Source organism: Bemisia tabaci, chromosome 1 (genome assembly GCF_918797505.1).
Source record: "Bemisia tabaci chromosome 1, PGI_BMITA_v3".
In the NCBI taxonomy this organism is placed as follows: Eukaryota; Metazoa; Arthropoda; class Insecta; order Hemiptera; family Aleyrodidae; genus Bemisia; species Bemisia tabaci.
Genome location: NC_092793.1, coordinates 39,036,538 through 39,059,662, shown reverse-complemented (window position 1 = coordinate 39,059,662; position 23,125 = coordinate 39,036,538). Strand labels below are relative to the sequence as shown.

Genomic DNA, 23,125 nt, shown 5'->3' with positions numbered 1-23,125 from the left:
CAGAAGTATTCACAGTATCTAGCAGACACTAAGACACGGCTCATTTCGGTCATGGTGGAATACCAAGTAGCACTAAATGGCAATTGTTTCTATCTATAACACTAATTCATCTAAAATTTGAGAAAATTTGAACTATTCTTAGATAATGCATAAAGCAATTGAAATTTCGGGATAAATTACATTGGTCTAAATGGGGCAAAAAAAAGTTGAACTGGGAGAATGTGCATTTTAGCTACAGAATGCGCTCAAATCAGGAAAACTTAACCATCGCCTAGCACGGCATCTGAGGATCCATTTTAGACCAGAGAATCACACTTTCGACCCGTGAATGGTGATGGAGTCTCGGCGCAACCGGTTTATCTTAGTGGTATGCGCAGAAAACTGATTCCATCATGACACTCTTCTTATCAAACTCAAACAGGTCTTCCAAAGTTGAGGAGTCAAGTATGTCTCACTAAATGGTAAAAAGTAATGTACAGGGTGTTTCAGACCACATGTACCAGGCCTTTTTCTCGGTTGGTTTAGATCGCACGAAGTCGGAGACCGCAGGGTTGAATAGGGAATTGACCCCAAGGAATCCGAATTTTGTGGTCCCAAACCCCCCCACTCCCCCTTGGGGGGGTAAAGGGGGGGTCACGATGCTAAAAGTCACGGTTCCCGACCGAATTGCGGATCGATCGCATCAGAATTGAAAAGCACGGAAAATTTCACGTGGAATTGACCCCTAAAAATCCAAAATCGGACCATCCAAGGCCCAAAAATGATCCCCTAAAGAGGGGGACAGTACCCCCCTCCATAATTTCTCTTTGATCTCAAAATTGACGTAAATTCTCCAGAAAAAGACGGTTTCCCAAGTAATCGACCTCGAGAAATCCAAATCTCATGGTCCCGAAGCTCCTCTAGCTCCCCTTGGGGAGTAAACGGGGGGGGGGGGGGCAATTTTAAAAATCGGGGCTCCTTTCCGAATCGCAAATTGATTGCATCCAAATTGAGGAGCAGAACACATTTACATCTTAAGTGACTCCTAGGAGTTCTAATTGACCCCCCTGAACGGCAGAAAGTAATCCCCTGAGGAAGGGGGCCTCGCCCCCGCCAAAAATTTCTCAGGATTCCTCTTTGTCGCAAAATTGACTTTGATTCTCCAGAAAAAGACAGTTTCCCATGTAATCGACCCCGAGGACTCTAAATTTCATGTTCCCTGAGCTCCTCGGGGTCGATTACATGGGAGACCGTCTTTTTCTGGAGAATCGACGTCAATTTTGCGACCATTGAGGAATCTTGAGAAATTTTAGGCAGGGGCGAAGCCCCCCTTCTCAGGGAGTTACTTTCTGCCGTTCAGGGGGTCTATTAGAACTCTTAGGAGTCACTTAAGATGTAAATGTGTTCTGCTCCTCAATTTGGATGCAATCAATTTGCGATTCGGAAAGGAGCCCCGATTTTTTAAAATTGCCCCCCCCCCCCCCGTTTACTCCCCAAGGGGAGCTGGAGGAGCTTCGGGACCATGAAATTTGGATTTTTCGAGGTCGATTACCTGGGTGACCGTCTTTTTCTGGAGAATTTACGTCAATTTTGAGACCAAAGAGAAATTATGGAGGGGGGTACTGTCCCCCTCTTTAGGGGATCATTTTTGGGCCTTGGATGGTCCGATTTTGGATTTTTAGGGGTCAATTCCACAAGAAATTTTCCGTGCTTTTCAATTCTGATGCGATCGATCCGCAATTCGGTCGGGAACCGTGACTTTTAGCATCGTGACCCCCCTTTACCCCCCAAGGGGGGTGGGGGGGTTTCGGGACCACAAAATTCAGATTTCTTGGGGTCAATTCCCTATTCAACCCCGCGGTCTCCGACTTCGTACGACCTAAACCAACCAAGAAAAAGGCCTGGTACGGGTGGTCTGAAACACCCTGTATAGTAGTGTTGTAAGCCCTTGACAGCTATATCTGATCCCTTACATCCTTGCCAAAATCACTGAAGCAAAAGAGAGAATTGGTGTATACAGTGTACATTCGCTAATTCGAAATTCAAGGGACCGAGCCTTTTTTTCAAATTAAAGGGTTTTCGAATTGGCAAGATTTCGAATTACAAAGAGCGGTGGCAAAAAATGTCGAATTAAAGAGATGTGTACATTAGCTCTATAATTGGGAGTCATGGTACCACAAGCTCTATAATTTGAAATTTGAGAACACTTTTTCGATTTCACTTTTTTTTGGCCATCTTAAACGGCCTGTAAAACTTCTTACTTTGGGGCAAAAGTTAACTTGCCGTATTTTTTCATTAAGGTTAAATTAAACACGCACTACCACTGTATCGCTTACGCACTGATTACACAGCTCATCTCTTGTGGTGTGTACCTGGGTGAGCAAGCAGAAGTTCAGATATTCCTTTGCTATCCGCCAATACGGCTTTGAATGGGCCTGTTGCAAACTTTTGCTAGAGCAAAAATAAGAGTTGTTTCTTGTAGATATTGCCTCAAAAATCACGATGAGCGCATCGGCAAAATCTGAAATGCACTCATAACTTCACAATCTGCGTAAGAAATTTGCGTTTTTTTAAGCTTCCCGCTTCAAAAACGATACTACGGCGTAGGTGAACATTTTGTTAGAGGAGTCGCTCCATCGTCGGCGATATTCATCATGGCCGACGCTTGCACGCAGTTCCGCGCGTAATTCAAGGAGAGTTCAAGGTCAATCCATTCGGGCGTGGAAAATATGAACGTTAACACACGGATTGTTATCTGGTCTAATCCAGTTCAGGTGTTATCTCGTCCCATCAAACGTGTTTTGGCGGATTGGCGTCGGCTATGATGATTATTGCCGACGATGGAACGACTCCTCTTACAAAATGTTCACCTGTGCCGTAGTATCGTTTTTGAAGCGGGAAGCTCAAAAAACCGCAAATTTCTTACACAGATTGTGAAGTTATGAGTGCATTTCAGAGTTTGCCGATGCGCTCATCGTGATTTTTGAGGCATTATCTATAAGAAACAACTCTTAGTTTTGCTCTAGCAAAAGTTTGCAACAGGCCCATTACAAAGCGTCGGGCGAAAAGATTTTGAATTACAGAGCGTCCAAGATGTCAATTCGAATTACAAAGGTCACTTCAAATCATAGAGCTAATTAACGAGTTGGCTTGGTGCTCAAAATTTCGAAGTATCGAGTGGGACTAAATAAATTGAAAATTTTCGAATTACAGGGATTTTTTTCAAGAGGATCAGCCTTACCTTCGAATTATAGAGCTTTTCGAGTTAAAAGGCTTCGAAATAGCGAGTACGCACGGTATTTTATCAGTTATTTAAGTAATTTGGGTAAGAATGTAAAGGATCCAAAACAGTTTCCCAGGGCTAAAAGCACTACTATACATTAAATTCTACTGTGTGGTGAGACGCACATAGCTCCTCAGCTTCAAAGAATCTGTTTCAGTTAAATAAGAAAAGTGTCAAAATGCGATTACATTGCCGCAAGCAATTTTGCAAAATCGGTTGCCCTGACCCTCATTCCCACCACTCACAAGTTGAAAGTGTGATTATCTTGATTAAAATATATCCTTAAATACTTCCCTGAGAGGTGGTCAAGTTTTCTTAATGTGGGCACACGTTAAAGCAAAAAAATGCTCTTACCCTGATCAGCCTGTTTTCCCCCATTTAAACCTGTGTACAGACCTGCCTAGTTTTAACTGAAATAATCACTTTCAGCATCATCTAGGAAAATCCTCAAATTTGCTCTTTTGTATGACTTATTACTTTCATAGATAAAACTAGATGAAACTACCTAATGGGACTCGATTTTTCAACATGACCGTTTTCAAGTTGCACCCCAACGCCTGCACAATAGAAAAATCCTCTTTCTAATATTCTGGTCATTTTAGGAGAATCTCCATACTCAAGCAGTTCTGAGAGATAGAGAATGATAAATACTCACGAGCTAGGAAACGTAGAGAGGCTCTTTGACTTTTGAACCACCTGCATCCAATTGGCCTCCACCTGAGAACTGCTGCATGGTATTTTTGGAAGTGTATCGCTGGCGAATGGAGCAAGTTTTGGACATGGCACAGCAAAATGATTGTCATCAAATAAGGGGTCCTTGATATCTTTTGAGCCATCATGTCTAAGTAGCAGGGTTGGATCGAACTTCAGTTTTTCTTAAACAATTTTGATGAATAATTTATTACAACAAATGATGCCATGGAAACTAATCAGGTGAAGTGATGAAACTGCTATGTTACATGTTTCCTCTTCAAAATCTTTTGTCGAAAATGATTCACACAATAGGAAGTTTGGATACCAACTCCTAAAGAAGATGTAAGTATTTACACTGAAAAAAAAAAGGTGTACTATTTTTAAGTAAACGCGTTGTCGCGGATTTTTTACTATTTCGAAGGCGGGTCCGCCTTGGAAAAAAACACTGGGTTTCTCAATGTGGGCATTCAGAATTGTCTTGGAACAAGAAAGTCCTATTTTGTTGAATTAAATCAATGGAGTTTCAAAATAAGCGATCGTGTACTTGAATGAGGAAACCTGTTTCTTGAAATTAGTAAACGGGGACAACGTCCTCAGAGCACCGTCGTTTCCTTTTTTCAACTACCCAGCTTGCTTGAAAGAGGAAAACACGTTGCGTTGAAAGAATAAATCGTTTTTTTAAAATTAGAAAACGGGGCAAACGCCCTCAGAGATCGCCCGTTGCCTTTTTCCAAGTCATTAGCTTGCTTCATCTAATAAAACACGGTGCGTCGAGGAAAGGAATCAGTATGCTTAAAATTAGTAAACGGGCTGAGCGCCTTCCGAGGGGGAAAAACCAATTAGCACTATGCTCGTTGCCTTATTCCAAGTAACAACTCGCTTGATGAAAGAAAACCCGTTGCCTCGAAAGAAGAAACCAGGTTCCTTAAAATTAGTAAACGGGGTGGTGACGCTTCCTATGAGGATGATGCATGCAATTGCTGCCAGATGCCGTTAACATCTGCTTAAACCAACACAATTAATGACGGAATAAATAAGACGGAAGTTAAAAAATCAAGATGCCCATTTTATTTGTCTACAAAATAATTGTTGTTTAGGGAGAAATTTATTTAATTTGTCCTTTGAGAAATCACTCATTTGCTCGGCGTCAACAAGAAATTAAATAAATAAGGAAGTAAAGAAGGAGAGGAGGAGGAAAATATTTGCGTTGTTTTATATAGATCGGCACTGTGCATTTGAAGTTATAATTTTTATTTTTCAATGAAGGGTGCCTCATTAAGAGGACTTAAATACTTAAGTAGATTAAAGCCGGGAGTTTTTTGCATTGCATCAGTTCAGTTTCATTGGACAATGTATTTCTTCACACTAAACAATCGCATTTTCTTCCTTACTTTCCCTGTCCTGATGAATGAATGATCCCTCGCAGATAGAATTAAAAAGGGTCAAAGAAATTGCATGCTTATGCCAAGGGCCGAGGAAGAAATTTAAAAATGTGGAGAGAATCATACTTTTCAGCATGTCACCCACCAAGATGACAGATCAAGATAATCGAATAACTCTACTGCTACATAGTGTATACACTGTTCAATATCGATTTTCCGGGTCCCTTTGATTTATGGACGTGGACTGAAAAAAAATAAAGTTTTTTCTTTATTTTCGAAAGGAATTTGCGAGTGCAAAATTGTTGATATTTAAAACTTTGATTCATTTGTGTCTGGGGAAATTTTGGGTCAAAGGGCCTCTTGGGACCGATCTTTCTGCCCCCCCTCCTCAGTCTTGTACCGATACCTACTCATAAGAGCTCAACATTTTTTGCTGTAATTGAAGTATTTGAACCTTTTCACATTGTTTCCCTGCAATATAGGGTGGATCCAGCACTTCTTTACCACCTTCCTATCAACTTTAGAGAGTGTAACGAAAAAGGAGTGCAGCTATACAATAAAATATTAGAACGTCATGCGTGTGATTATGTAAACTGAGTAAAATATAAAAGTAATTGAAGACTGAACTTTTTTTATGAATAAATTGTGACTGTTCAAGGAAAAAGATGCCTTCATCCAGAAAATCTCAAAGCTTATTTTTCAAATCTTATTTTTTAAAGTAAGGAATTAGAACTATTAATGTTTCTTTTATAGTGCTCACATTCTTCCTTTTCCGCTCGATGTGAATCAATTACAACTATTAAATAGAACTATTAATATTCTAATTGAAATAGAAAAGTCTAATAAATGGTCCAGAATAGTCTTGAATATTATAGTCGAATTGAATAAGACTGTTAATATTTAAAAAAATGTAAAAATCTCAGTCATCAAAAATAAAAAGTTATTATGTTACAAACATTTTTGAAGAGTTTCATTCTTTATTCTTATTTTTTTAAAGTCAGCGATTCTTCAAGAAAAAATGAAGAGAGAAAATTTTAAAAAAGGTGAATTGTATTGAATTCTTTTTAAAAAGATTAAAAATTAATATAAGATGGGAAAGAAAAAAATATAAACGTAAAAAAAGTGACGACAGTAACACGCGTAGTTCTTTTTTGCTCCAAATTCATCTTTCCGGGTTCAAAAAATCTTAACCCATCAGGTGTCACGTATATTCACTATCACAATAATGGTGAGAGCCTAAGTCAATCACTTATATGGTGTAAATTCGGCCGATGGAGACATAAGCCCCAATGGCTGAGTAGGTAGGGTATGGGTTCATAAACTGTAGGTCCCAGGTTCAAATCCCGAAAGGTAGGCCAAAATTTGCAAATCGGTACTTGCCATGTCGAGTCTTTGATACTTCAGATATACAATTGAATAATTTTTTTCATCAAAAATTTGATAAATTAATCCATTTTTTGCAATTATTGATTAATAGTAATACATATGGTATGGGTGCAGTATGCATACCTGCAGTGACTATTTACTAAATTTAAAACAACAATTGGCTAGAAATAAGTAAACAAGCCTGGGAAAAACCTATTCCGGCCAGATGCTTGGCCGTTTACTAATTTTAAAGCAGCCGTCAGCCTATAACCAGTAAATGCGCTCGTCAGTCACGCAACAGTTTCCTGATTTTAAGTAAACGGTTGACTTAGATCAAGATCACAGGTACTCCTTTCAAACCGAAGGTGATAACTTAATTTCAGTAAATATTTTTGCGTCTCAGAAGTTACTATTTTTAAGTAAACGTATTCTCACTCCAAATACACGCGGAGTGCTGGTTTGAGATAACGCGTGTACTTGATTCAATCGAACTCTGTTCTGTTGGAATAAACTTCTGTCACTAGTCGATACTTTTTGAGTAAACGGTTACTTGGTCCAAGGTGGCTCCGCCTTGTAAATAGTAAACTTTTTTTTCAGTGTAGAACTAAAATTAGTTTAATAGCAGAACTGCAAATGATGTCTTTGAATAACAATAATTTTTAATAATAATTAATAATAATTTGAATTCCATTTGATCAGAGTTAAGAATTCATGTTAAAAACTATATTCGGAGGAGTCTTTTTAATTGGATGCATTTATACTAAAGTGAACGAACATTTATAAATTAATTGAATTAAAAGGGAGTATGTAGCACTTACTGTATTTTAAAAAAGAAACCTACTAATACTTACTCTCATCAATGGGCCCAAGTTTCTTAGCGAGAGCAAAGAGAATGTTTGGATTCCAGTCATAAGAAATGCGAGCATACATGTTTCCAGCTTCACCAGGAATATTCAATCCAAGTTTTTGTAGAAATAAGACGAATGGTTGATACAACATTATGTCCTCTTGCTCACTTGTCCATGGTACGAGGGGGACTGATTGATTCATTACTGAAATAGAAGCAACGCTATGGTGAAAAAGGAATCAAGGATAATTTTTTCCGGCTAGTGTCCAATCCCACAGACAATTGTACCAGCATTTTGGGAGGAATTCAAGGTCTAACCATGGTAAACTTTTAGTATATTGTTGAGAGGGAACCAATGTTGTTTGAACAGGAAATATTCTTCACGCAATATGTTCTAAATTACTAAGGGAGGTGAGTTTTATAACTGAACACAAAATTCGAAGACGGTTCAGAAGAAGAGATGACTTTGGATGAGACTTTGATAGCCATGTTTTCCCAGAATTTCAACTCAATATTTTAAGAAACGCTTTTTAAACCTTCAAAAGCTCAGAAAAGTTTATTTTTCTAGAATAGAGAATAACTAAGATTTCATGTTATTTCTAGTGATTTTAGACTCAAAATTTACGAGTGGAGAGGCCAAAATGCACTTGTTTTCTACGAGTCAATGAATAATTCAGAGCATTCAATGTTTAATCTACTGAGTGTTAAAAGAGTACTAACACAATAGAGACATAATAAAGCATCGCTCCAGTCTTCAAAATATATGAATTTGTTAGTTTCTGTGTCAATAATTTGGTCCATTTTCACATTCTTCTTTGAGTGAGAATGAGTGCTTTCACCTTCATAGCAGGCAGCATGTTGCAAAGTACATGGGAAAAACGTCCATGGTGATGGTTTATGGTGGATGGCAGACAATTATTACTGAAGGTTGTGAGTGAAACTTACAGATAAAATGAAGAGGTATAGGCTCCATGTTGTCTGACAAATTGTGAGCAAGACACAACTTAACATAGCAGCACTCGATGAGTACATTCTGGATCCAGAGCACTTCATTAACCTTGTTTTCTTTAATGAGATGGTCCCGAAGGACTTGGATCTCATCAAGAACTTCAGGTTTTGATGATCCTTTGCTCTCTTCAATCTTGGCATTAAGCTCTGAGCTCATGTTATCATCCACCGGCTCAGCATCCATGAGCTTCTTGAACTGCCCATCATTAATCACCTGAAATTAATCATTAGAAGACAGAGATGTCAACATTTTGGTGAAAAAAATTCAGGAGTTGTTAACCACACTGGTTATTCCATTCGCACTAAAGTTAAAGCGTGTGAAACGGGCTGAGGAACTCCATTACTGCGCACCAGAATATTCTTCAAGTGAGGGACATCAAATACCCTCTTCACGCATACCCTGGAGAAGTACTTGGTAGGGGTGTTCGAAATTCCTGACTTGAGTGCTACACAATCCGAATAGGGAAAAAAGGTGGCCAAATTGCATGTAGATTACGGGAAAAATCGTCCGCAGCTGTAATTCGAATGGGAACTTGGTGCTCAAGCCCTTCGAATATTTGCATCGTTAAAATGCCTAAAAAATCAGGTTTTTTTCTCATTCGGGTCGGTGGAGGTGCCCTCAGACACGCAATTGCATCATCAAGCATTCAAGCCTACGTAATTTTTCACGAGGAATCGATTTTACTGGTTTTTTAAAACGATACATCGTTGTATTTATTCGATATACCGATTTTTCATCCGATTTCTGAGAAAAATTTGGTAATTTTTAATCACAAAATAGCATTCGGACCACACCTCTACTCAGCACTAACCAACAATTCTAGATTTTAGAAGCTTCTGCCAAATGTCCTTAACTCAGGCTCCTTTATGTCCCATAGAAATTAGTGGGAGCTTGGAAGCTTCTAAAATAGCGCCTTCGGAGTTTCTAGCGAGTCGCTAGAAAACGGGGCTCCGTGAAACAGGTCTAACTGCATCACTGGTCATGAACAATTGACTCGATTCGAATCAAGTGAATATGCGATTCCTCATTGGTTGATTCGGCCACTTTTTTTTCTCCTTCACTCATTGAACTGAGTCTGAGTTCACTCGCCAGCTGTCAACTTCTCATCAGCAGTTTCCGCATCAAACAGAGGAGTGCATACTTAGGAGCTTCGATAAGTGCCACAGTTGTCGACCAAGGAGGAGCCGAGATTTCCCTTGCTATTTGAATTTAGTAGGGTCAGTTATTCATGCTCAGCATGCTGCTGGCTATGGAGTCAGTTTTTGAGGCAAGTAAGGAGGCTTAGCAGTAGTAAATCAATGTACATTGCACCTAATTAGTAAATATATGCAAGTGATGTATTGCTGATGGCTATATCGGTTTTGGAACCCTACATCACAATGCAGTCAGACTGATCATGTACTGGTGCTGCAGGCCGATTATTGAAATTTTGTGTTTGTCTGGCGGACATAGGTTAAACAGCGAAGCATGATTGGTCGGCAATGTCTTATCGCTGTTTTGTCGTGCCTTTGTCAGGTAGAATAAACGATATACTGTCAGGAATTTAAGAGGTGCCTTTAGCTTGTTGTGAATGCACCTGACCTAGCCACAACAAAGCAGCGATAAGACATAGCCGACCAAGCTGAGATTTTTGACATAATTGATGCGATATATCGCACGCCAGAGACCGTGACGAATCACCTTAAGTTCAGCCTAAGTTCACTGATTGGCCAGTGGTGCAGCTTATTGATCGCTCTCAAGTCAAGGACTGCATCAGCGGACAAAATGTGAGCTCTGAGTTTCTGTCCAAGATTTATTGAGGTTTAAGATAGTGCTGCTGAGCTGCGCGCCAGGTTGTTGGAGTTTTTAAATTTTTGAAATCACTAATTTACTGATTAGTTACTCAATATTTTCTTTGTATTACAGGTGGTAATCATGGCAGAGAAAAAGTGGTACAGGAGGTGAAGAAGGTGAAGGTGAAGGTGAAAAAGGTGGGTATTAAGAATATTCATAATTTTTAAACATATCGTTTCAAGATTTCCATCAGTCTTTACCTATTCCATATAAATTCATATTTTTCCAAAAAATATATCAATTCTGTAAAGTACTGACCCAGTTCCTGCAGTTAAAATTATCAATTGCGTTGCCTTTGCTTTTAGCACAAGTTTTCATACCGGCTTAAATTTTTTGGTAAAAAGCTACTACATGTATTTTACCCAAAACAGCAGGAATATTGAAATGAGGAAACTCTTGTTTTGCCTTCTCAGCGTCTCAGTTGCGTTGGCGCTGATGAGAGGAGGCGGTAGCTCTGAAACAGCCTAAAAATCTTGGAAACTAAAGTTTTATTGCCAGATTCCTTCCCAATCATTGACTATCTATTGTCATTGGATACTCCTCCAATTTGCAAGTATTCTGTTCTAAATGTTTGATATTGTCTTCATAGTTTTACTTATCGGACATAATTTGATTGCAGGTGGTGACGGAGAACCAGTTCAGTCCCGCAGTTCAAGAAGAGACGAAGTCCTTTCTTGACTATATCTCACATAGCGACAGAATCACTAGTTTTGACGGCATCCTCAGCAAATTGAAAAATACAATGTGCAATGCGCCTCTAATTGATGGTAAAACAACGTTTACTTTTTACTACCCCAATTACTTAGCACTCTTTCGTTTTGCTCTAGTTTTTACGTCGCTTTTCTTTTTTTGTCATAGTTATTCAGCAACTCGGGTAAAGCATGGTAAGTTGGGTGGAAAATACTCAAGTGCAAGTGAATGTTTACGAATGAATCAACTGAAAGGAAAAATGGGTGTTAAACAGTGACTCAGGAAAAAAGTTATTAATTCGCGTTTGAGGAAAGTTGCTAAATGATGGTGACAAACAAAAGGAATAAGAAGTGTAAAAACTATAGTGATATGGATTCGAACTCAAGACCTTGCTATTGCGAGTTGAGGAACTTACCTGTAGAGCTACAAAGGCAGTGTACCTGGGGCAGTGGCAACAAAGTTGTTGTGCTTGGCCGCTGCGACCGTGCTCTGATCGCTTCACTACTGGCTACTGACGCAGCACTGCTTACTTTGAGTTTGCACGCTCCAGAGCGCAATTTTCAATGACTTTTTTACATGCTGTGTTGGCCCAAACAGTGAAAATGCTTTACTGATTTCCATGGACTATCATTGTGCCAACTTGCAAAACTCAGCGGCGATTGCATTTTGTGCTTTATCCTTCTTAGCAAAATTTCTCACAGGCTGATAACGATTCTATTTACAGCTTCTCCTCTATATATTTGCGCTTAAAATGGTGTATGTTCGTTTTACGAGAATTTTGCTTGTGCTGTTGCATGCTGCCTGCATCAACTATTGGAACATTTTGCTCGGACAAGAAACAGTAACTGTTTAGGAAGTTTTCTGCGACTGACAGACCAAAAGAGAAAGTCATGTGAATCAACAAGAAAACAAGGACAGATGAACACAGGAGAAATAAGAGCGAGTGTGTTCAAGATGAGGCCTGTTGAAGCGGTAGAGAGAGCGCAGAGTTCTCACAATTTGGCAAACCCACGCAAATTAGAGAATGAATACTTAGCGGCTTGTGAGAAAGTTTCCCGAGTCAAGTTATTCAAAGCTCATCAAATTTGATGGAATAGGTGTTTTGTCCCAATTGTAAAGGGTCCTTTGCCAGCATTCAAAAGATAACCCTAAACCACCTACTGAATTTATTTAATTCTTTTCCTTTGTATTTTTTTTCAGAGCAGAGTGTCCTGCCCAGAGTGCCTTTCCAAGATATTACGAATCAAGGAGAGAAAAACTCAAAACTTGCTTCTGTTGCTCAAAGTCAGGAGAATGGAGTGCTGTACGATGAAACAGCCCAAAATCCTACAACAGGTGAGGTGCACAAGATATAAACATTTTGGTACAAGAGGCATTTTGTTTTGACTTTGATTCGAACACTTATTCAAAATTCAATAGAAAAACAATTTAAAAAGCGGGTAACAAGGCTACTTTTCACGAATAAAACCAAAACGTTTCGGCTGAAAACTCAGCCTTCCTCAGTTGGATAAAATATTAAAAAGAAAAATGGTAAAAATCCAAAATAGTACCTGGCTTTACCTTTCAAAGGGAGAATCCCTGGCTAAGCCTTCAAAACCTGATTTTTTAAAGGGGACCAAGTCACGTCACTGTGGTTTTTTTTTGTCAAGGGGGAGGAGGGGATTTATTGAAATTGTAAAACTGTTGCAAGTCTTAGCATTCCTAGAGGTATTTCAACTTGCTATCAGATTTTTAAAATCATCTGAACCATTGATTAGACCATAGATTGGAAGGAAAAAGTTTCTCATGAAGAGTAGTCTGGCAGATCTGAATTGATAGAATTCATTTTCTAATCGTTGATAAAAACTTTAGAAAAAGCCTGAGGAGAGAACTGGTTTTAATTGAGTCAGGGATGCCAGATTACTCCACAAAAAGCTGTTGCTTGCTGTCAGCGTAGTTCTCCGTTGGTCCAATGACTCAACAATCAAGCCTCGTAAAGTTTACTTTCTTAGAGCATGGTATCAAATGGACAACAGCTTCCACCTGAGATAGGAAATCAGGCGAATATCAGGAAAATCGCTGAAAAGTGTCCTTAAAATCAGGATTGTTTCTTCTCTACGACTGACACATAATTGTCGCAAAAGTTTCAGGAATATGATCAGAAAAATAAAGCAAATCTGATGTGAATATTCAGGACATTGTTTAGAATATATCAGGCAATATTAGGAAACGAACAAGTCCTAGTAAACGACTTAGGAAGCTTTCTGGTAAAGATCTCAACTTACAATGAAAATAATATGCTCTACATTTTGCATTGGTGTATCAGGACCTTTTTTTCTACCCTCTTCTCGAGTCACTCTTCTTATTCTCTCTAATTTTTCTGTCTAGAAATACTGAATTTGCTCCATAATCCTTTAACTTATGTGGAAGAGCTTACACCTCAAAATATCACCAAGGAGATGACTGCGGATGAGGAAATTTCTGTATTGAAGGATGCGATTGTGATTGATGTTCCTGGTGACCCACAATTAGATCCGAAATCGGTTTCTCAAGATTATCAAAGCACACTATCAGTTGAAACATCAGGAGATGCAGTATGTATTGGTTCAATCACACTTTCTGTTTAGATTTTCCTTCCATCAATGTCTGAATCTAGAGATACAGAAGAAAGTGTTACTTTCCAGCTGATGAAGATGAAAATCTATGTGTAGATCGCTGGAATTTTTTCAGCACGGGGTGTCGAAATTTCAGTGTCAATTTTTTTATTTTTTTTTCATGGGGCCAAATGCAGCTCTGCAATTTTTTTAGAAGACCTATCGCATAGATATTGTGTGGAATGAGAAACAAAATTCTGCTACCCCCCTCCCCCCACTGGATGTAAGTTTGTGTTCCGTGAGGCTCTGAGAGAAGAGAGAAAAAAAGAACACACACAATTAAACAACACACACACACACACACACACCCTCACACACGACAAACAATACACACAACACATTTAAACAATTTTGAACACATGGAAATTTTTGCGGAAATTTTATCTTATCTTTTACACTGGGTATTTACTAAGGTTCGTTTTGTTGTCTGTGACACAGGTTCTTAGTTTTGAAGACAACTTTGTACAAGACACAAATGTTTTGGAGGAAAGTGATGTAATCACATCTTTTGTCGATTTAACGCAAGAGCAGAGTGCTCAAATGGCCAAATGGATTGAGGACAGTCTTGAAAGGGAGATGAATGCAGTCTCACATGATTCAGGTAAATGACGTTGTCTTCTCATTTTGCAATATTTACTCATCAAAAAAAAAACAGTGATTTTCTGCCAGCAACATACACGTGTGACTCATGGAAGGAGCACTAAATTGACAACGTTTTTTAGCTCAGAATTTGTCCAAAAATGGTTATAAATTTGTCCATACCATTGGGTTTGTTGTAATTTCTACTTTTGTTAAGTCTTCTTGGAAAACATTAAAAGTCAATTTTCAAGTCTGATAAATTGAGGTTTTTGCAGATGTATAAACATAGTTACTGCAGCTGATAAATACCGCTGAATTGTTTCTTAAAATTCATTCAACTCTATGCAAGAAAAACTCATTGCCAAAATATTCTGAAGACACAATTGGACCCTTCATCTCCTCCTCAATCAGCTTGAGTGGCTTTTTTTCATTTCTAAGTCATGTTTTCAGTTAAGATAATCTGAATATTATATAAATACATTTTTTAATTAATTGTATTATTTTTATAGCGCCAATAGACTATGTCAATCCGCTGACCGCACCAGACTCTTTGACTGAAGAAACAGGTGATGACTTCAATGAAGATGAACCCATAGGATCTGGATCTACAGAAAAAGTAAGTACTATTCCATCAGAGTGGGAAATATTGAAAGAAAATTTTTTTTCTTTCTAGTTTAGTTTTCTTTCTAGAGAGTTGATGCAAGCGTCCTCACGGAATCGATGCCGAAGGCTCATTATTTTATGGTGATAATTCGCACTCACTGATTAGAGACTTGGCAGCAGTGACGCTGGAACCTTTCTTGGTCAATTATTTCCTTGAAAAAGTGAACTTTTCGCATTAATTCTGCAAGGACGCGTCGAGCAAACTTAATTTTTTTTAATTCTGTGGTGCTTAAAAACTTGACCACTGCAACAAATAAAAAGGCAAAACTTAGAAAAATAAATAAAAAAGCTAAAATGGACCACTAGACAAGGTACGAATTTCAGCATTCTAATACATGTTTCTTAACCAAAATTTCACGTAAAACACGATACGCACAACTAAAATTACCGAAATTAACTCCTTACGAAGATATTTTATGATTCTTGATGCGTAAATTCAAACCATCCGCTCATGAAAACTCAATGCTCAACGTGATTCACATCGTGCGCTAAACGTTATCATGACAGTCTCTGCGATATAAAAATCTGGCAACCTCAATCTTGACGCTTTGGCTCAGCTGTAGCAAATTGCTAATAGTTTGAACAACACATGGTGGGAAATGAACATTGCTCGATTGAGAGGCTTGCAGAAACCGTTGTAGTGCGCGATTTGACTCACGTAGAGCTTTGAGTTTCTTGTGAGCGGGCAGTTCAAATTCCTCGTAACCAATGTGAAATAAAAACGTTAATATCTTCGTTAGGAGTTGGTTTCAGTAATTTTCGTTGTGTGAATCGTGTTCTACGTGCAATTCTTGTTAAGAAACATGTATCAGATTGTTTAAATTCGTACCTTGTCTAGTGGTCCATTAAGATATTCGACCAGAGGCAATTTAATTGGTCCACAGTCCTTTTTCAAAGTATCTAGTGAAATGTGTTAGTGGATTTTCCTGATATTTGCCTGATTGTTCTCAAAAAAATTTCTGATCTTCCATTTCGTTTCGCCTGATATTTGCTTGAATTTTTCGAGAAGATTCCCAGAATTTGTATAACAGTCTGTTTTGAGTCGTAGAGAAGAAACAAAAATCTTCATTTTAAAAGCAATTTTTCTGATTTTTGCTTGTCGGTTCAAAAATCCTGATTTTCACCGGTTTTTGCCTGATGCTGAACATCCTGTTTTCACTAAAAAATGAGCTAATTGTCAAACTTGTAAAAGGAAAATGAATCCCTTAAGTCTTGAAGCAATTTGTTTTTAACCTGTAATATTTTCTGTACCCCTAAAATAAAGCCCGGAAAATATTCAGCTGCAAAGCACCAGATTTTGGTAAAAATGATCATTCTGGTCCTTTATCAAATGGACTACATTTTGCAATAAGGAACCACTATCTCTGGCTCTTCCATAAAAGCACATATCTGCATAGGGAAACCAATGGCATGTATGTTCTTTCTAAAATGGGCCAGAAATAGTGGCTCCTTTTTGCAAAATGTAATCCAAATGATCCTTGTGCGCACTTATGAAGCTCATAGTATAACTTTCACCCTCATCTGTACACTTGTACAGGGTGCTATAAAAGTCTGTTCCCCCTTCTAAAATTTTTATGGTTGATCCTAGAAATTCGAAACTCTGGGGATTTCTTTCGATCAATGGGAGCTACTTTTGGGTGTATTCAGAATTTTGAGAGGATCTTCAGGGGGAAGGCCCCTCAACTTTTTTTTCTTAAATGGATACCACTATATTTTAATACATCATTCAGTGGAGACTAAAAACCTAATGTAAATTGCACAAATTTCAGCTCAAAAGCTCAATCCGTTGCCGAGATATCGCAGCTCAAAGTTTCGAATGGGAGGGGTGGGGAGAGTCGCCGCTTCAATGCGCACGTTGGCGCGGCGACTCTCTCCCCACCCCTCCCGCACTAAACTTTGAACTGCGCTATCTCGATATCGGATTGAGCTTTTGAGCTACGATTTGCGCCAGTTTTCTTAGTCTTTATTCTCCATCAAATGATGTATTAAAAATTAGTGGTTTGTATTTGAGGAAAAAAAGTTGGGTCCTCCCGCCCCGCCCTGGGACCGCCCCCCCCTCCCCCGAAATTTTGAATAGGTCCGAAAGTAGCTCTCATTGGTCGAATGAAATTCCCAAAGTTTCAAATTTCTAGGATCAACCATAAAAATTTTAGAAGGTGGGGTGACAGACTTTTATAACACCCTGAATTGGTTTAGCTTATGCTCATTTTGTGTCTGACCTTCTAGGAGTTGAATGGTGGAGGAAGGAAGTGGGAGACGCACATTACATACTGCAGTTTGTGCTCCAAGGACGTGACACATTTTCCAGATCACTTAAAAACTTACCACAAGGATGAAGATGATGTAAAAGATATGATTAAATATCAGGTAATTTTTGCTGAACATAATCGCATTGTAAAAATGATCAAGGGAGCAAGTGAAGAAGAACAGCAGAAGAGGCAAGAGGACTTGCTGGAGTCCCAGAAAAAAGTTAAAGAAATGAATAAAAAAGTAAGAGAAATTACAGGCAAGTTACGGCGCAGAGGGAATTATGAGCTGAATCTTAAGGCTCCGTTAAAGAGTGAAATTAGAACCAAAAAAAGACCAAATCATAAAGCATATATTCCAACGCGAGCGACACATGGTACATGCCATAACTGCCTTGCAACGATTCGTAATGAAAATCTATCTTTACATATAAGAACTACGTGCCCAGGAAAGTCTAGTACAGAGCGTGACGATGAGGACGAGAGGACTACTCGACGTCGCGCAGTCAAGACGTCAATGCAAATGTTAACTCCAACACCTGACAATATTCCTGAATCCTTTCAAAAGGATATACTGAATGCAATGCATAATAACATGGTCACTCTGATTGCAAGAACAGATCCCCTAATCCTTGACGTGGCTTTACCTTTATACACGAGTAAAAGAGAACATAAGCACATAAAAAATATTCGGAAGGTGATGAGAGACCTAGCAAGACTGTACATAACAATTGATGAACAGCAAGAAGAAGATGAGGCGGAGGGTAAAAATCCTTCTCCTGCAAAACTTGTGAAGAATTTTACAGATTGTATTGACCCCAAGAAGTTCGACTTGGTCATCAAAGGGGTCCAATCTCTAGCAGATTTTGATCAAAACACTGGAGCAGTCAAAGTAGTGGGAATTTCAGGTAGATTTTGCAACGCTTTGAAAATTTGTGCAGAGGCTCTTAAGTCAAATGCCGTTCAAAGTAAAACAATGCCAGAATTTGAGAAGGATAAAGTCAAGGCAAACATGAATGAATGGCTGGATATCATGCGATTTGAATGGAGGTATAAAATTGGCACTACATGCGAGTCAACGAGGAAGAGGAATCTGGCAAATAAAAACGAAGTTATTCCATTGGATGAAGATGTAAGAACACTAAGTTTGAGAGCAGAAGGACTTTATCCCGAAACCATTGAGGCTCTGAAGGAAAATCCCTCGAAGCGGACTTTTGAAACTTTATGCCGACTCATAATTGTGGATATAATTTTACTATGCCGCAGGAGACCTGCAGAGGTCTGTCGTGCCACAATGCTGAATTACTCTCGGTTAACTGGAGATGACGACAGGAACTATCAGGAAGACTTCTTAACTGCAGAAGAAAGAAGAAAGGGATCTGAAATAAAGATTTTTTATGTCACAGGTAAAGGGGATACTCCAGTGCCAATACTGATCACGAAATTTATGGAGAATGGAATTGACACTCTAAAGAAGTTCAAACCTCATTTTGGCTTGTCTTCAGAACCTGAAGATTTATTATTTCCTAGACCATTTGAAAAGGACTCAATCTATGATGGCTCTATTGCTATGTCAGAATTCGTGAAGAAGACCAAATTATTGAAGCCGGAATTAGTAAATTGCAGATCCCTAAGATGTCACGCTGCAACTGAATCACAGATGCATAAACAAGACAGCATGTACACCTCCAATCTCACATCTTTTCTCGGACACACTCTTAGCGTACATCATAAGCATTATAGAAGACCTGTACCCCTCGTCCACAGAGCTCAAGTAGGTACACGTTTACTTCGCATCCGGGAAGCCAGTTATACACCGACTTCCACGAATACAGAGGCAGTAAGTGAGGATCAAATGGATAAAGAAACTGATCTGGACCTCGATAAAAACACTGATCTTAACCCTGATGCAGACACTGATCTTGATTCTGACTCAAACCTTGATCTTGACTATATTAAAAGAACTGCTGGAAAAAAACGCCGATCACTTTCCACCTCAGATTCTGACCATTGTTCATCAGAAGAAGACCAGCCAAAAAAATCGAAGACAAAAAAAGTTTGCCGAGTGAGATGGGACCCAAAGGATGTACAAATACTCCAAAAGACTTTTGAAAAGGAGCTTTCCAAGGGCGTGGTCCCTGAAAGAAAATCCATCAAATCCTTGTATGACAAACAGCCAAACCTTCAAAAACGAAGTTTCAATTCTGTTGTGACCTACGTGCAACAGACTCTTCTCAAAAAGAAACGTTAAAATGATTGGTCGCAACTGCATCAATTAAATGATTTTAGTCTGTCTTCACTTTGAACTTATCAAAAGAAGAAATGTTCCTCCTCAGCTAGTACAATGCTTTAACTTTTACTTATTTAAAACTTTACATTTTTAATCGCTAGTATTCTTATACTTTTCAGTATTTTTATTTTTAGTTACTCAGTTTTGTGTATTCGTCATTTACCAGACGTAAAAAAACTAGATTTCAAGTCTAGGAAGTTCCAAATCACGCGTCATAAAGTGGCTCGAAGAATTTTGAGACTTTTTCATATTCTCAAACTCTTTGGAACTTTTATTTTTAGTCATATAGTTTTGTTCATTTGTCATTTACTAGAGCTAAAGAGACTTAGGTTTTGAGTCGAAAAAGTTGTAAGCAGCGTGCTGTAAAGTGGCTCTAAGAATGTTGAAATTTGTCTTATTTTTATTTATGGTTATTTAGTTTTGTTTATTTGTCATTTGTCAAAGCTCTAAAGACTGAAATTTCAAGTCAAGAAAGTAGTAAGTAGTGTGCTAAAAAGTGGCGCTAAGAATGTTGAAATTTTTCTTATTTTTATTTTTGATTATTTAGTTTTGTTTATTCGTCATTTACCAGAGGTCAGAAGACTGAAATTTCAAGTCAAGAAAATTGCAAGTAGCGTGCTAAAAAATAGCTCTATGAATGTTGAAATTTTTCTTATTTTTATTTTTGATTATTTAGTTTTGTCATTCGTCATTTACCAGAGGTCAGAAGGCTGAAATTTCAAGTCAAGAAAGTTGTAAGTAGGGTACTGAAAAGGGGCTCTAAGAATGTTGAAATTTGTCTTATTTTTATTTAGAGTTATTTAGTTTTGTTTATTTGTCATTTACCAGAGGTCACATTCAAGTAAAGAAAATTGCAATTAGCGTGCTAAAAAGTAGCTCTATGAATGTTGAAATTTTTCTTATTTTTATTTTTGATTATTTAGTTTTGTTTATGCGTCATTTACCAGAGCTCAAAAGACTGAAATTTCAAGTCAAGAAAGTTGTAAGTAGCATGCTAAAAAGTGGCTTTAAGAATTTTGAAACTTTTTCTTATTTTTACACTTTCTTATTTCTATACTTGCTTATTTTTATACTTTCTTATTTTTATACTTTCTTATTTTTATACTTTCCAATTTTTTATTTTCAGTTATTTAGTACTATCTTCTATTTATTATTTACCAGTTTTCTGGTACTCAAAAGTGTTTGCTCAGCAATAATGATGTGCTATTCTATTAACTGTTGCGACCTACTCATTGCGTTTGTTAAATTATAGCTGCAGGGATTCATTTTTTCTGAAACCTTTTCGAGTTTTTCCAAGCTCCAAACTTCTCCCACTCAACCTCAAAAAATCTCCCTTTGTATTTTGTATCATCCTCAAAAACTCCCTGAACCGAGAAGAACCTGTTTTCACATTAAGTGAACCTATCACTGATACGGTAAATGAAAAAGCAGACCCATTCGGCCTCAATTTCACTGACCCACTAAAGTAAAATCTCCTCCAGACTTCCTTACGACCAGTCTTTAGAAAACATTGTCATTTTGTTCCTCAGGAAAGGTTTGGAGGAAGTTCCAAAGAGAACTGCAGGAAAGTTTTTCAAGAAAATTTTAAAGAGGTTGTTACAGTTTCTATATGATGTGAGAGGAGAGCCGATTTTTCTAAAATTTCGAAGAGTTGTAGATCATGGTCTGAGATGTCCGAAAATTTGAGAAAAATGGGTTGTCCGCTCACTTCTATTAGGAACTGTAACAACCTCTTTAAAACAGATCTCAAAAAGAACTTGAAGAAATTTGGAGTGGAGGAAATTTTGAGGAAACTTCTAAAATTTACCTTTTGTCTAGTTTACCTGTATCTACATCTATTACCTATATTTACTACCGTCATCCAGTATACTTTTTTTTTTACTTATTTACTTATTTTTCCGCAGGACGACATGGTAATATACATGTGACAGATATAAAAAAAATCCGTCATCAACATACTTTTTATGAACTATTTAAGTAACATCATTTAGCAGTTGTCCACTATATCTCATTTATTCTTACTCTTCAATATAGACTATGATTTGGCAAACAATTGGTTTTATGTAGTTCTATGACATTCTTTTTTCTCTTCTCCCATTTCCAAACCAGTACAGCCGTATAAGTCCATTTGAGCTGAGAGGGGGAGGACATTTTTGGTTCTATAGTAATCTATTACGTTTCTGAAAGTTTCAAAACATAAAATTGAAGCAAAAAATGTTAGTGAATTTTTCAAATAATTTAAAGTCAAGAAGTTTTGAATCTCATTTTAGCTGTTACGTAGAAAATCCCTAAAAAAAATCCGCCAATTTTGGTATTCAGATACAAGTTTCTTGAGCTTTTTCACTTGCTTAGAACCAAAACCGTCCTCTCACCAAGTCTCAAGTCAATCTGAAGACCCCAGCTGCCTCTGATGAATTTTTAGAGTTGCACGTGGAAGAAATTTTGAATCTCATTTCAGCTGATATGTACAAAATCCCTTAAGAAACTATTAAATTTGACATCCAGGTACAAGTTTCTTGAGCTTTTTCGGTTGTTTAAAGCCAAGACTACCTCTCACAAAGATTCAAGTCAATCTGAAGACCCCAGGTGCCTTTAATGAATTTTTAGAAGGCAAAGGCACATGAAATTTTGAATCTTATTTCAGTTGCTTTGTAGAAAATCCTCAAAAAACCGCCAAATTAGACATCCAGTTACAAGTGTCTTGAGCTATTCCATTTGCTTACAGACTACACTGTCCCCTGACAAAGGGGGGGGGGGAGGGCGAGGGACTATGACATCCTTCCTCTTCATAAAATTGAAAATAAGTTTTCACTTTTGATTCAATATAGATTGGTCCAAACCACATTTTAATAGCTGAACCTGGAAGACAATTAGTAATTGTGATTGGGCAAGGTGAGGGGCCATGACCCCCTTCCCCTTCTGCAGTGTATATTACATAATAAGTTTCCTCTTCTGATTCATTGAAAATTGGTCGAAACCGCATCTCAACAGCCTAAGTTGGAAGAAAGTTAGATACATCGAGTAAGGGTCATGACCTCTCCCCCTAAAAAAAAAGAAAAAAAAAAAAAAAAAGAAAAAAAAAGGCACCCCTTCGATTAAATGAAGTTGGTTCAAACCATATTTCAATAGCTTAATTAGGAAGAAAGTTACTCTGAAGGGGGGGGGGGCGAGGGGCCATAACGCCCCCCCCCCATTGTTATGTGTATACATCATACATATAGAGTCCGCAATCGGGGGCCACAATTGGCACTGGCAGGGAACAGTTTATATATATAGCGTCCGCAATCGGGGGCCACAATCGGCACTGGCAGGGAACAGTTTATATATATAGCGTCCGCAATCGGGGGCCACAATCGGCACCGGCAGGGAGCAGTTCATATATATAGCATCCACAATCGGGGGCCACAATCGGCACTGGCAGGGAACAGTTTATATATATAGTGTCCACAATCGGGGGCCACAATCGGCACCGGCAGGGGATAGTTCATATATATAGCGTCCACAATCAAGGACCACAATAACGTGCAAAAATATCCGATTTAATAAAGTTATATGTTCATACTTTGAGGTTAAATGTTCATCCGACATGGGAAACAGTACCAACATCTACCAAAAAAAACTAAAAAATTAGTC

The 23,125-nt window shown here is 38.1% G+C and overlaps 2 protein-coding genes and 1 long non-coding RNA gene across 8 annotated transcripts in view; 1 reads left to right on the top strand and 2 right to left on the bottom strand.

The window, feature by feature from the left end:
- The window catches only part of tim (timeless), a 161,118-nt gene that overhangs the window by 10,429 nt on the left and 127,564 nt on the right, over positions 1-23,125 (bottom strand). For all 6 annotated transcript variants that reach the window (XM_072300699.1, XM_072300706.1, XM_072300702.1 and 3 more), the window contains 3 exons: positions 8,495-8,771; positions 7,554-7,754; positions 3,918-4,137 (listed from right to left, as the gene is read on the bottom strand). In XM_072300699.1, the coding sequence (XP_072156800.1) occupies positions 3,918-4,137; positions 7,554-7,754; positions 8,495-8,771 (698 nt within the window). The remainder of the gene's footprint in view (positions 1-3,917; positions 4,138-7,553; positions 7,755-8,494; positions 8,772-23,125) is intronic.
- On the bottom strand, positions 10,447-16,981 carry LOC140224650 (uncharacterized). Its single transcript, XR_011899912.1, has 2 exons — positions 15,056-16,981; positions 10,447-13,712 (listed from the first exon to the last, which is right to left on the bottom strand). It is a non-coding gene; the product is annotated as an uncharacterized lncRNA (long non-coding RNA).
- LOC109035506 (uncharacterized) lies at positions 11,024-22,568 on the top strand. Its single transcript, XM_019049160.2, has 6 exons — positions 11,024-11,158; positions 12,282-12,416; positions 13,449-13,654; positions 14,153-14,315; positions 14,803-14,909; positions 17,183-22,568. Exons 1-6 carry the CDS (start codon positions 11,134-11,136, stop codon positions 19,451-19,453), a joined length of 2,907 nt encoding a protein of 968 aa, XP_018904705.2. The 5' UTR covers positions 11,024-11,133; the 3' UTR covers positions 19,454-22,568.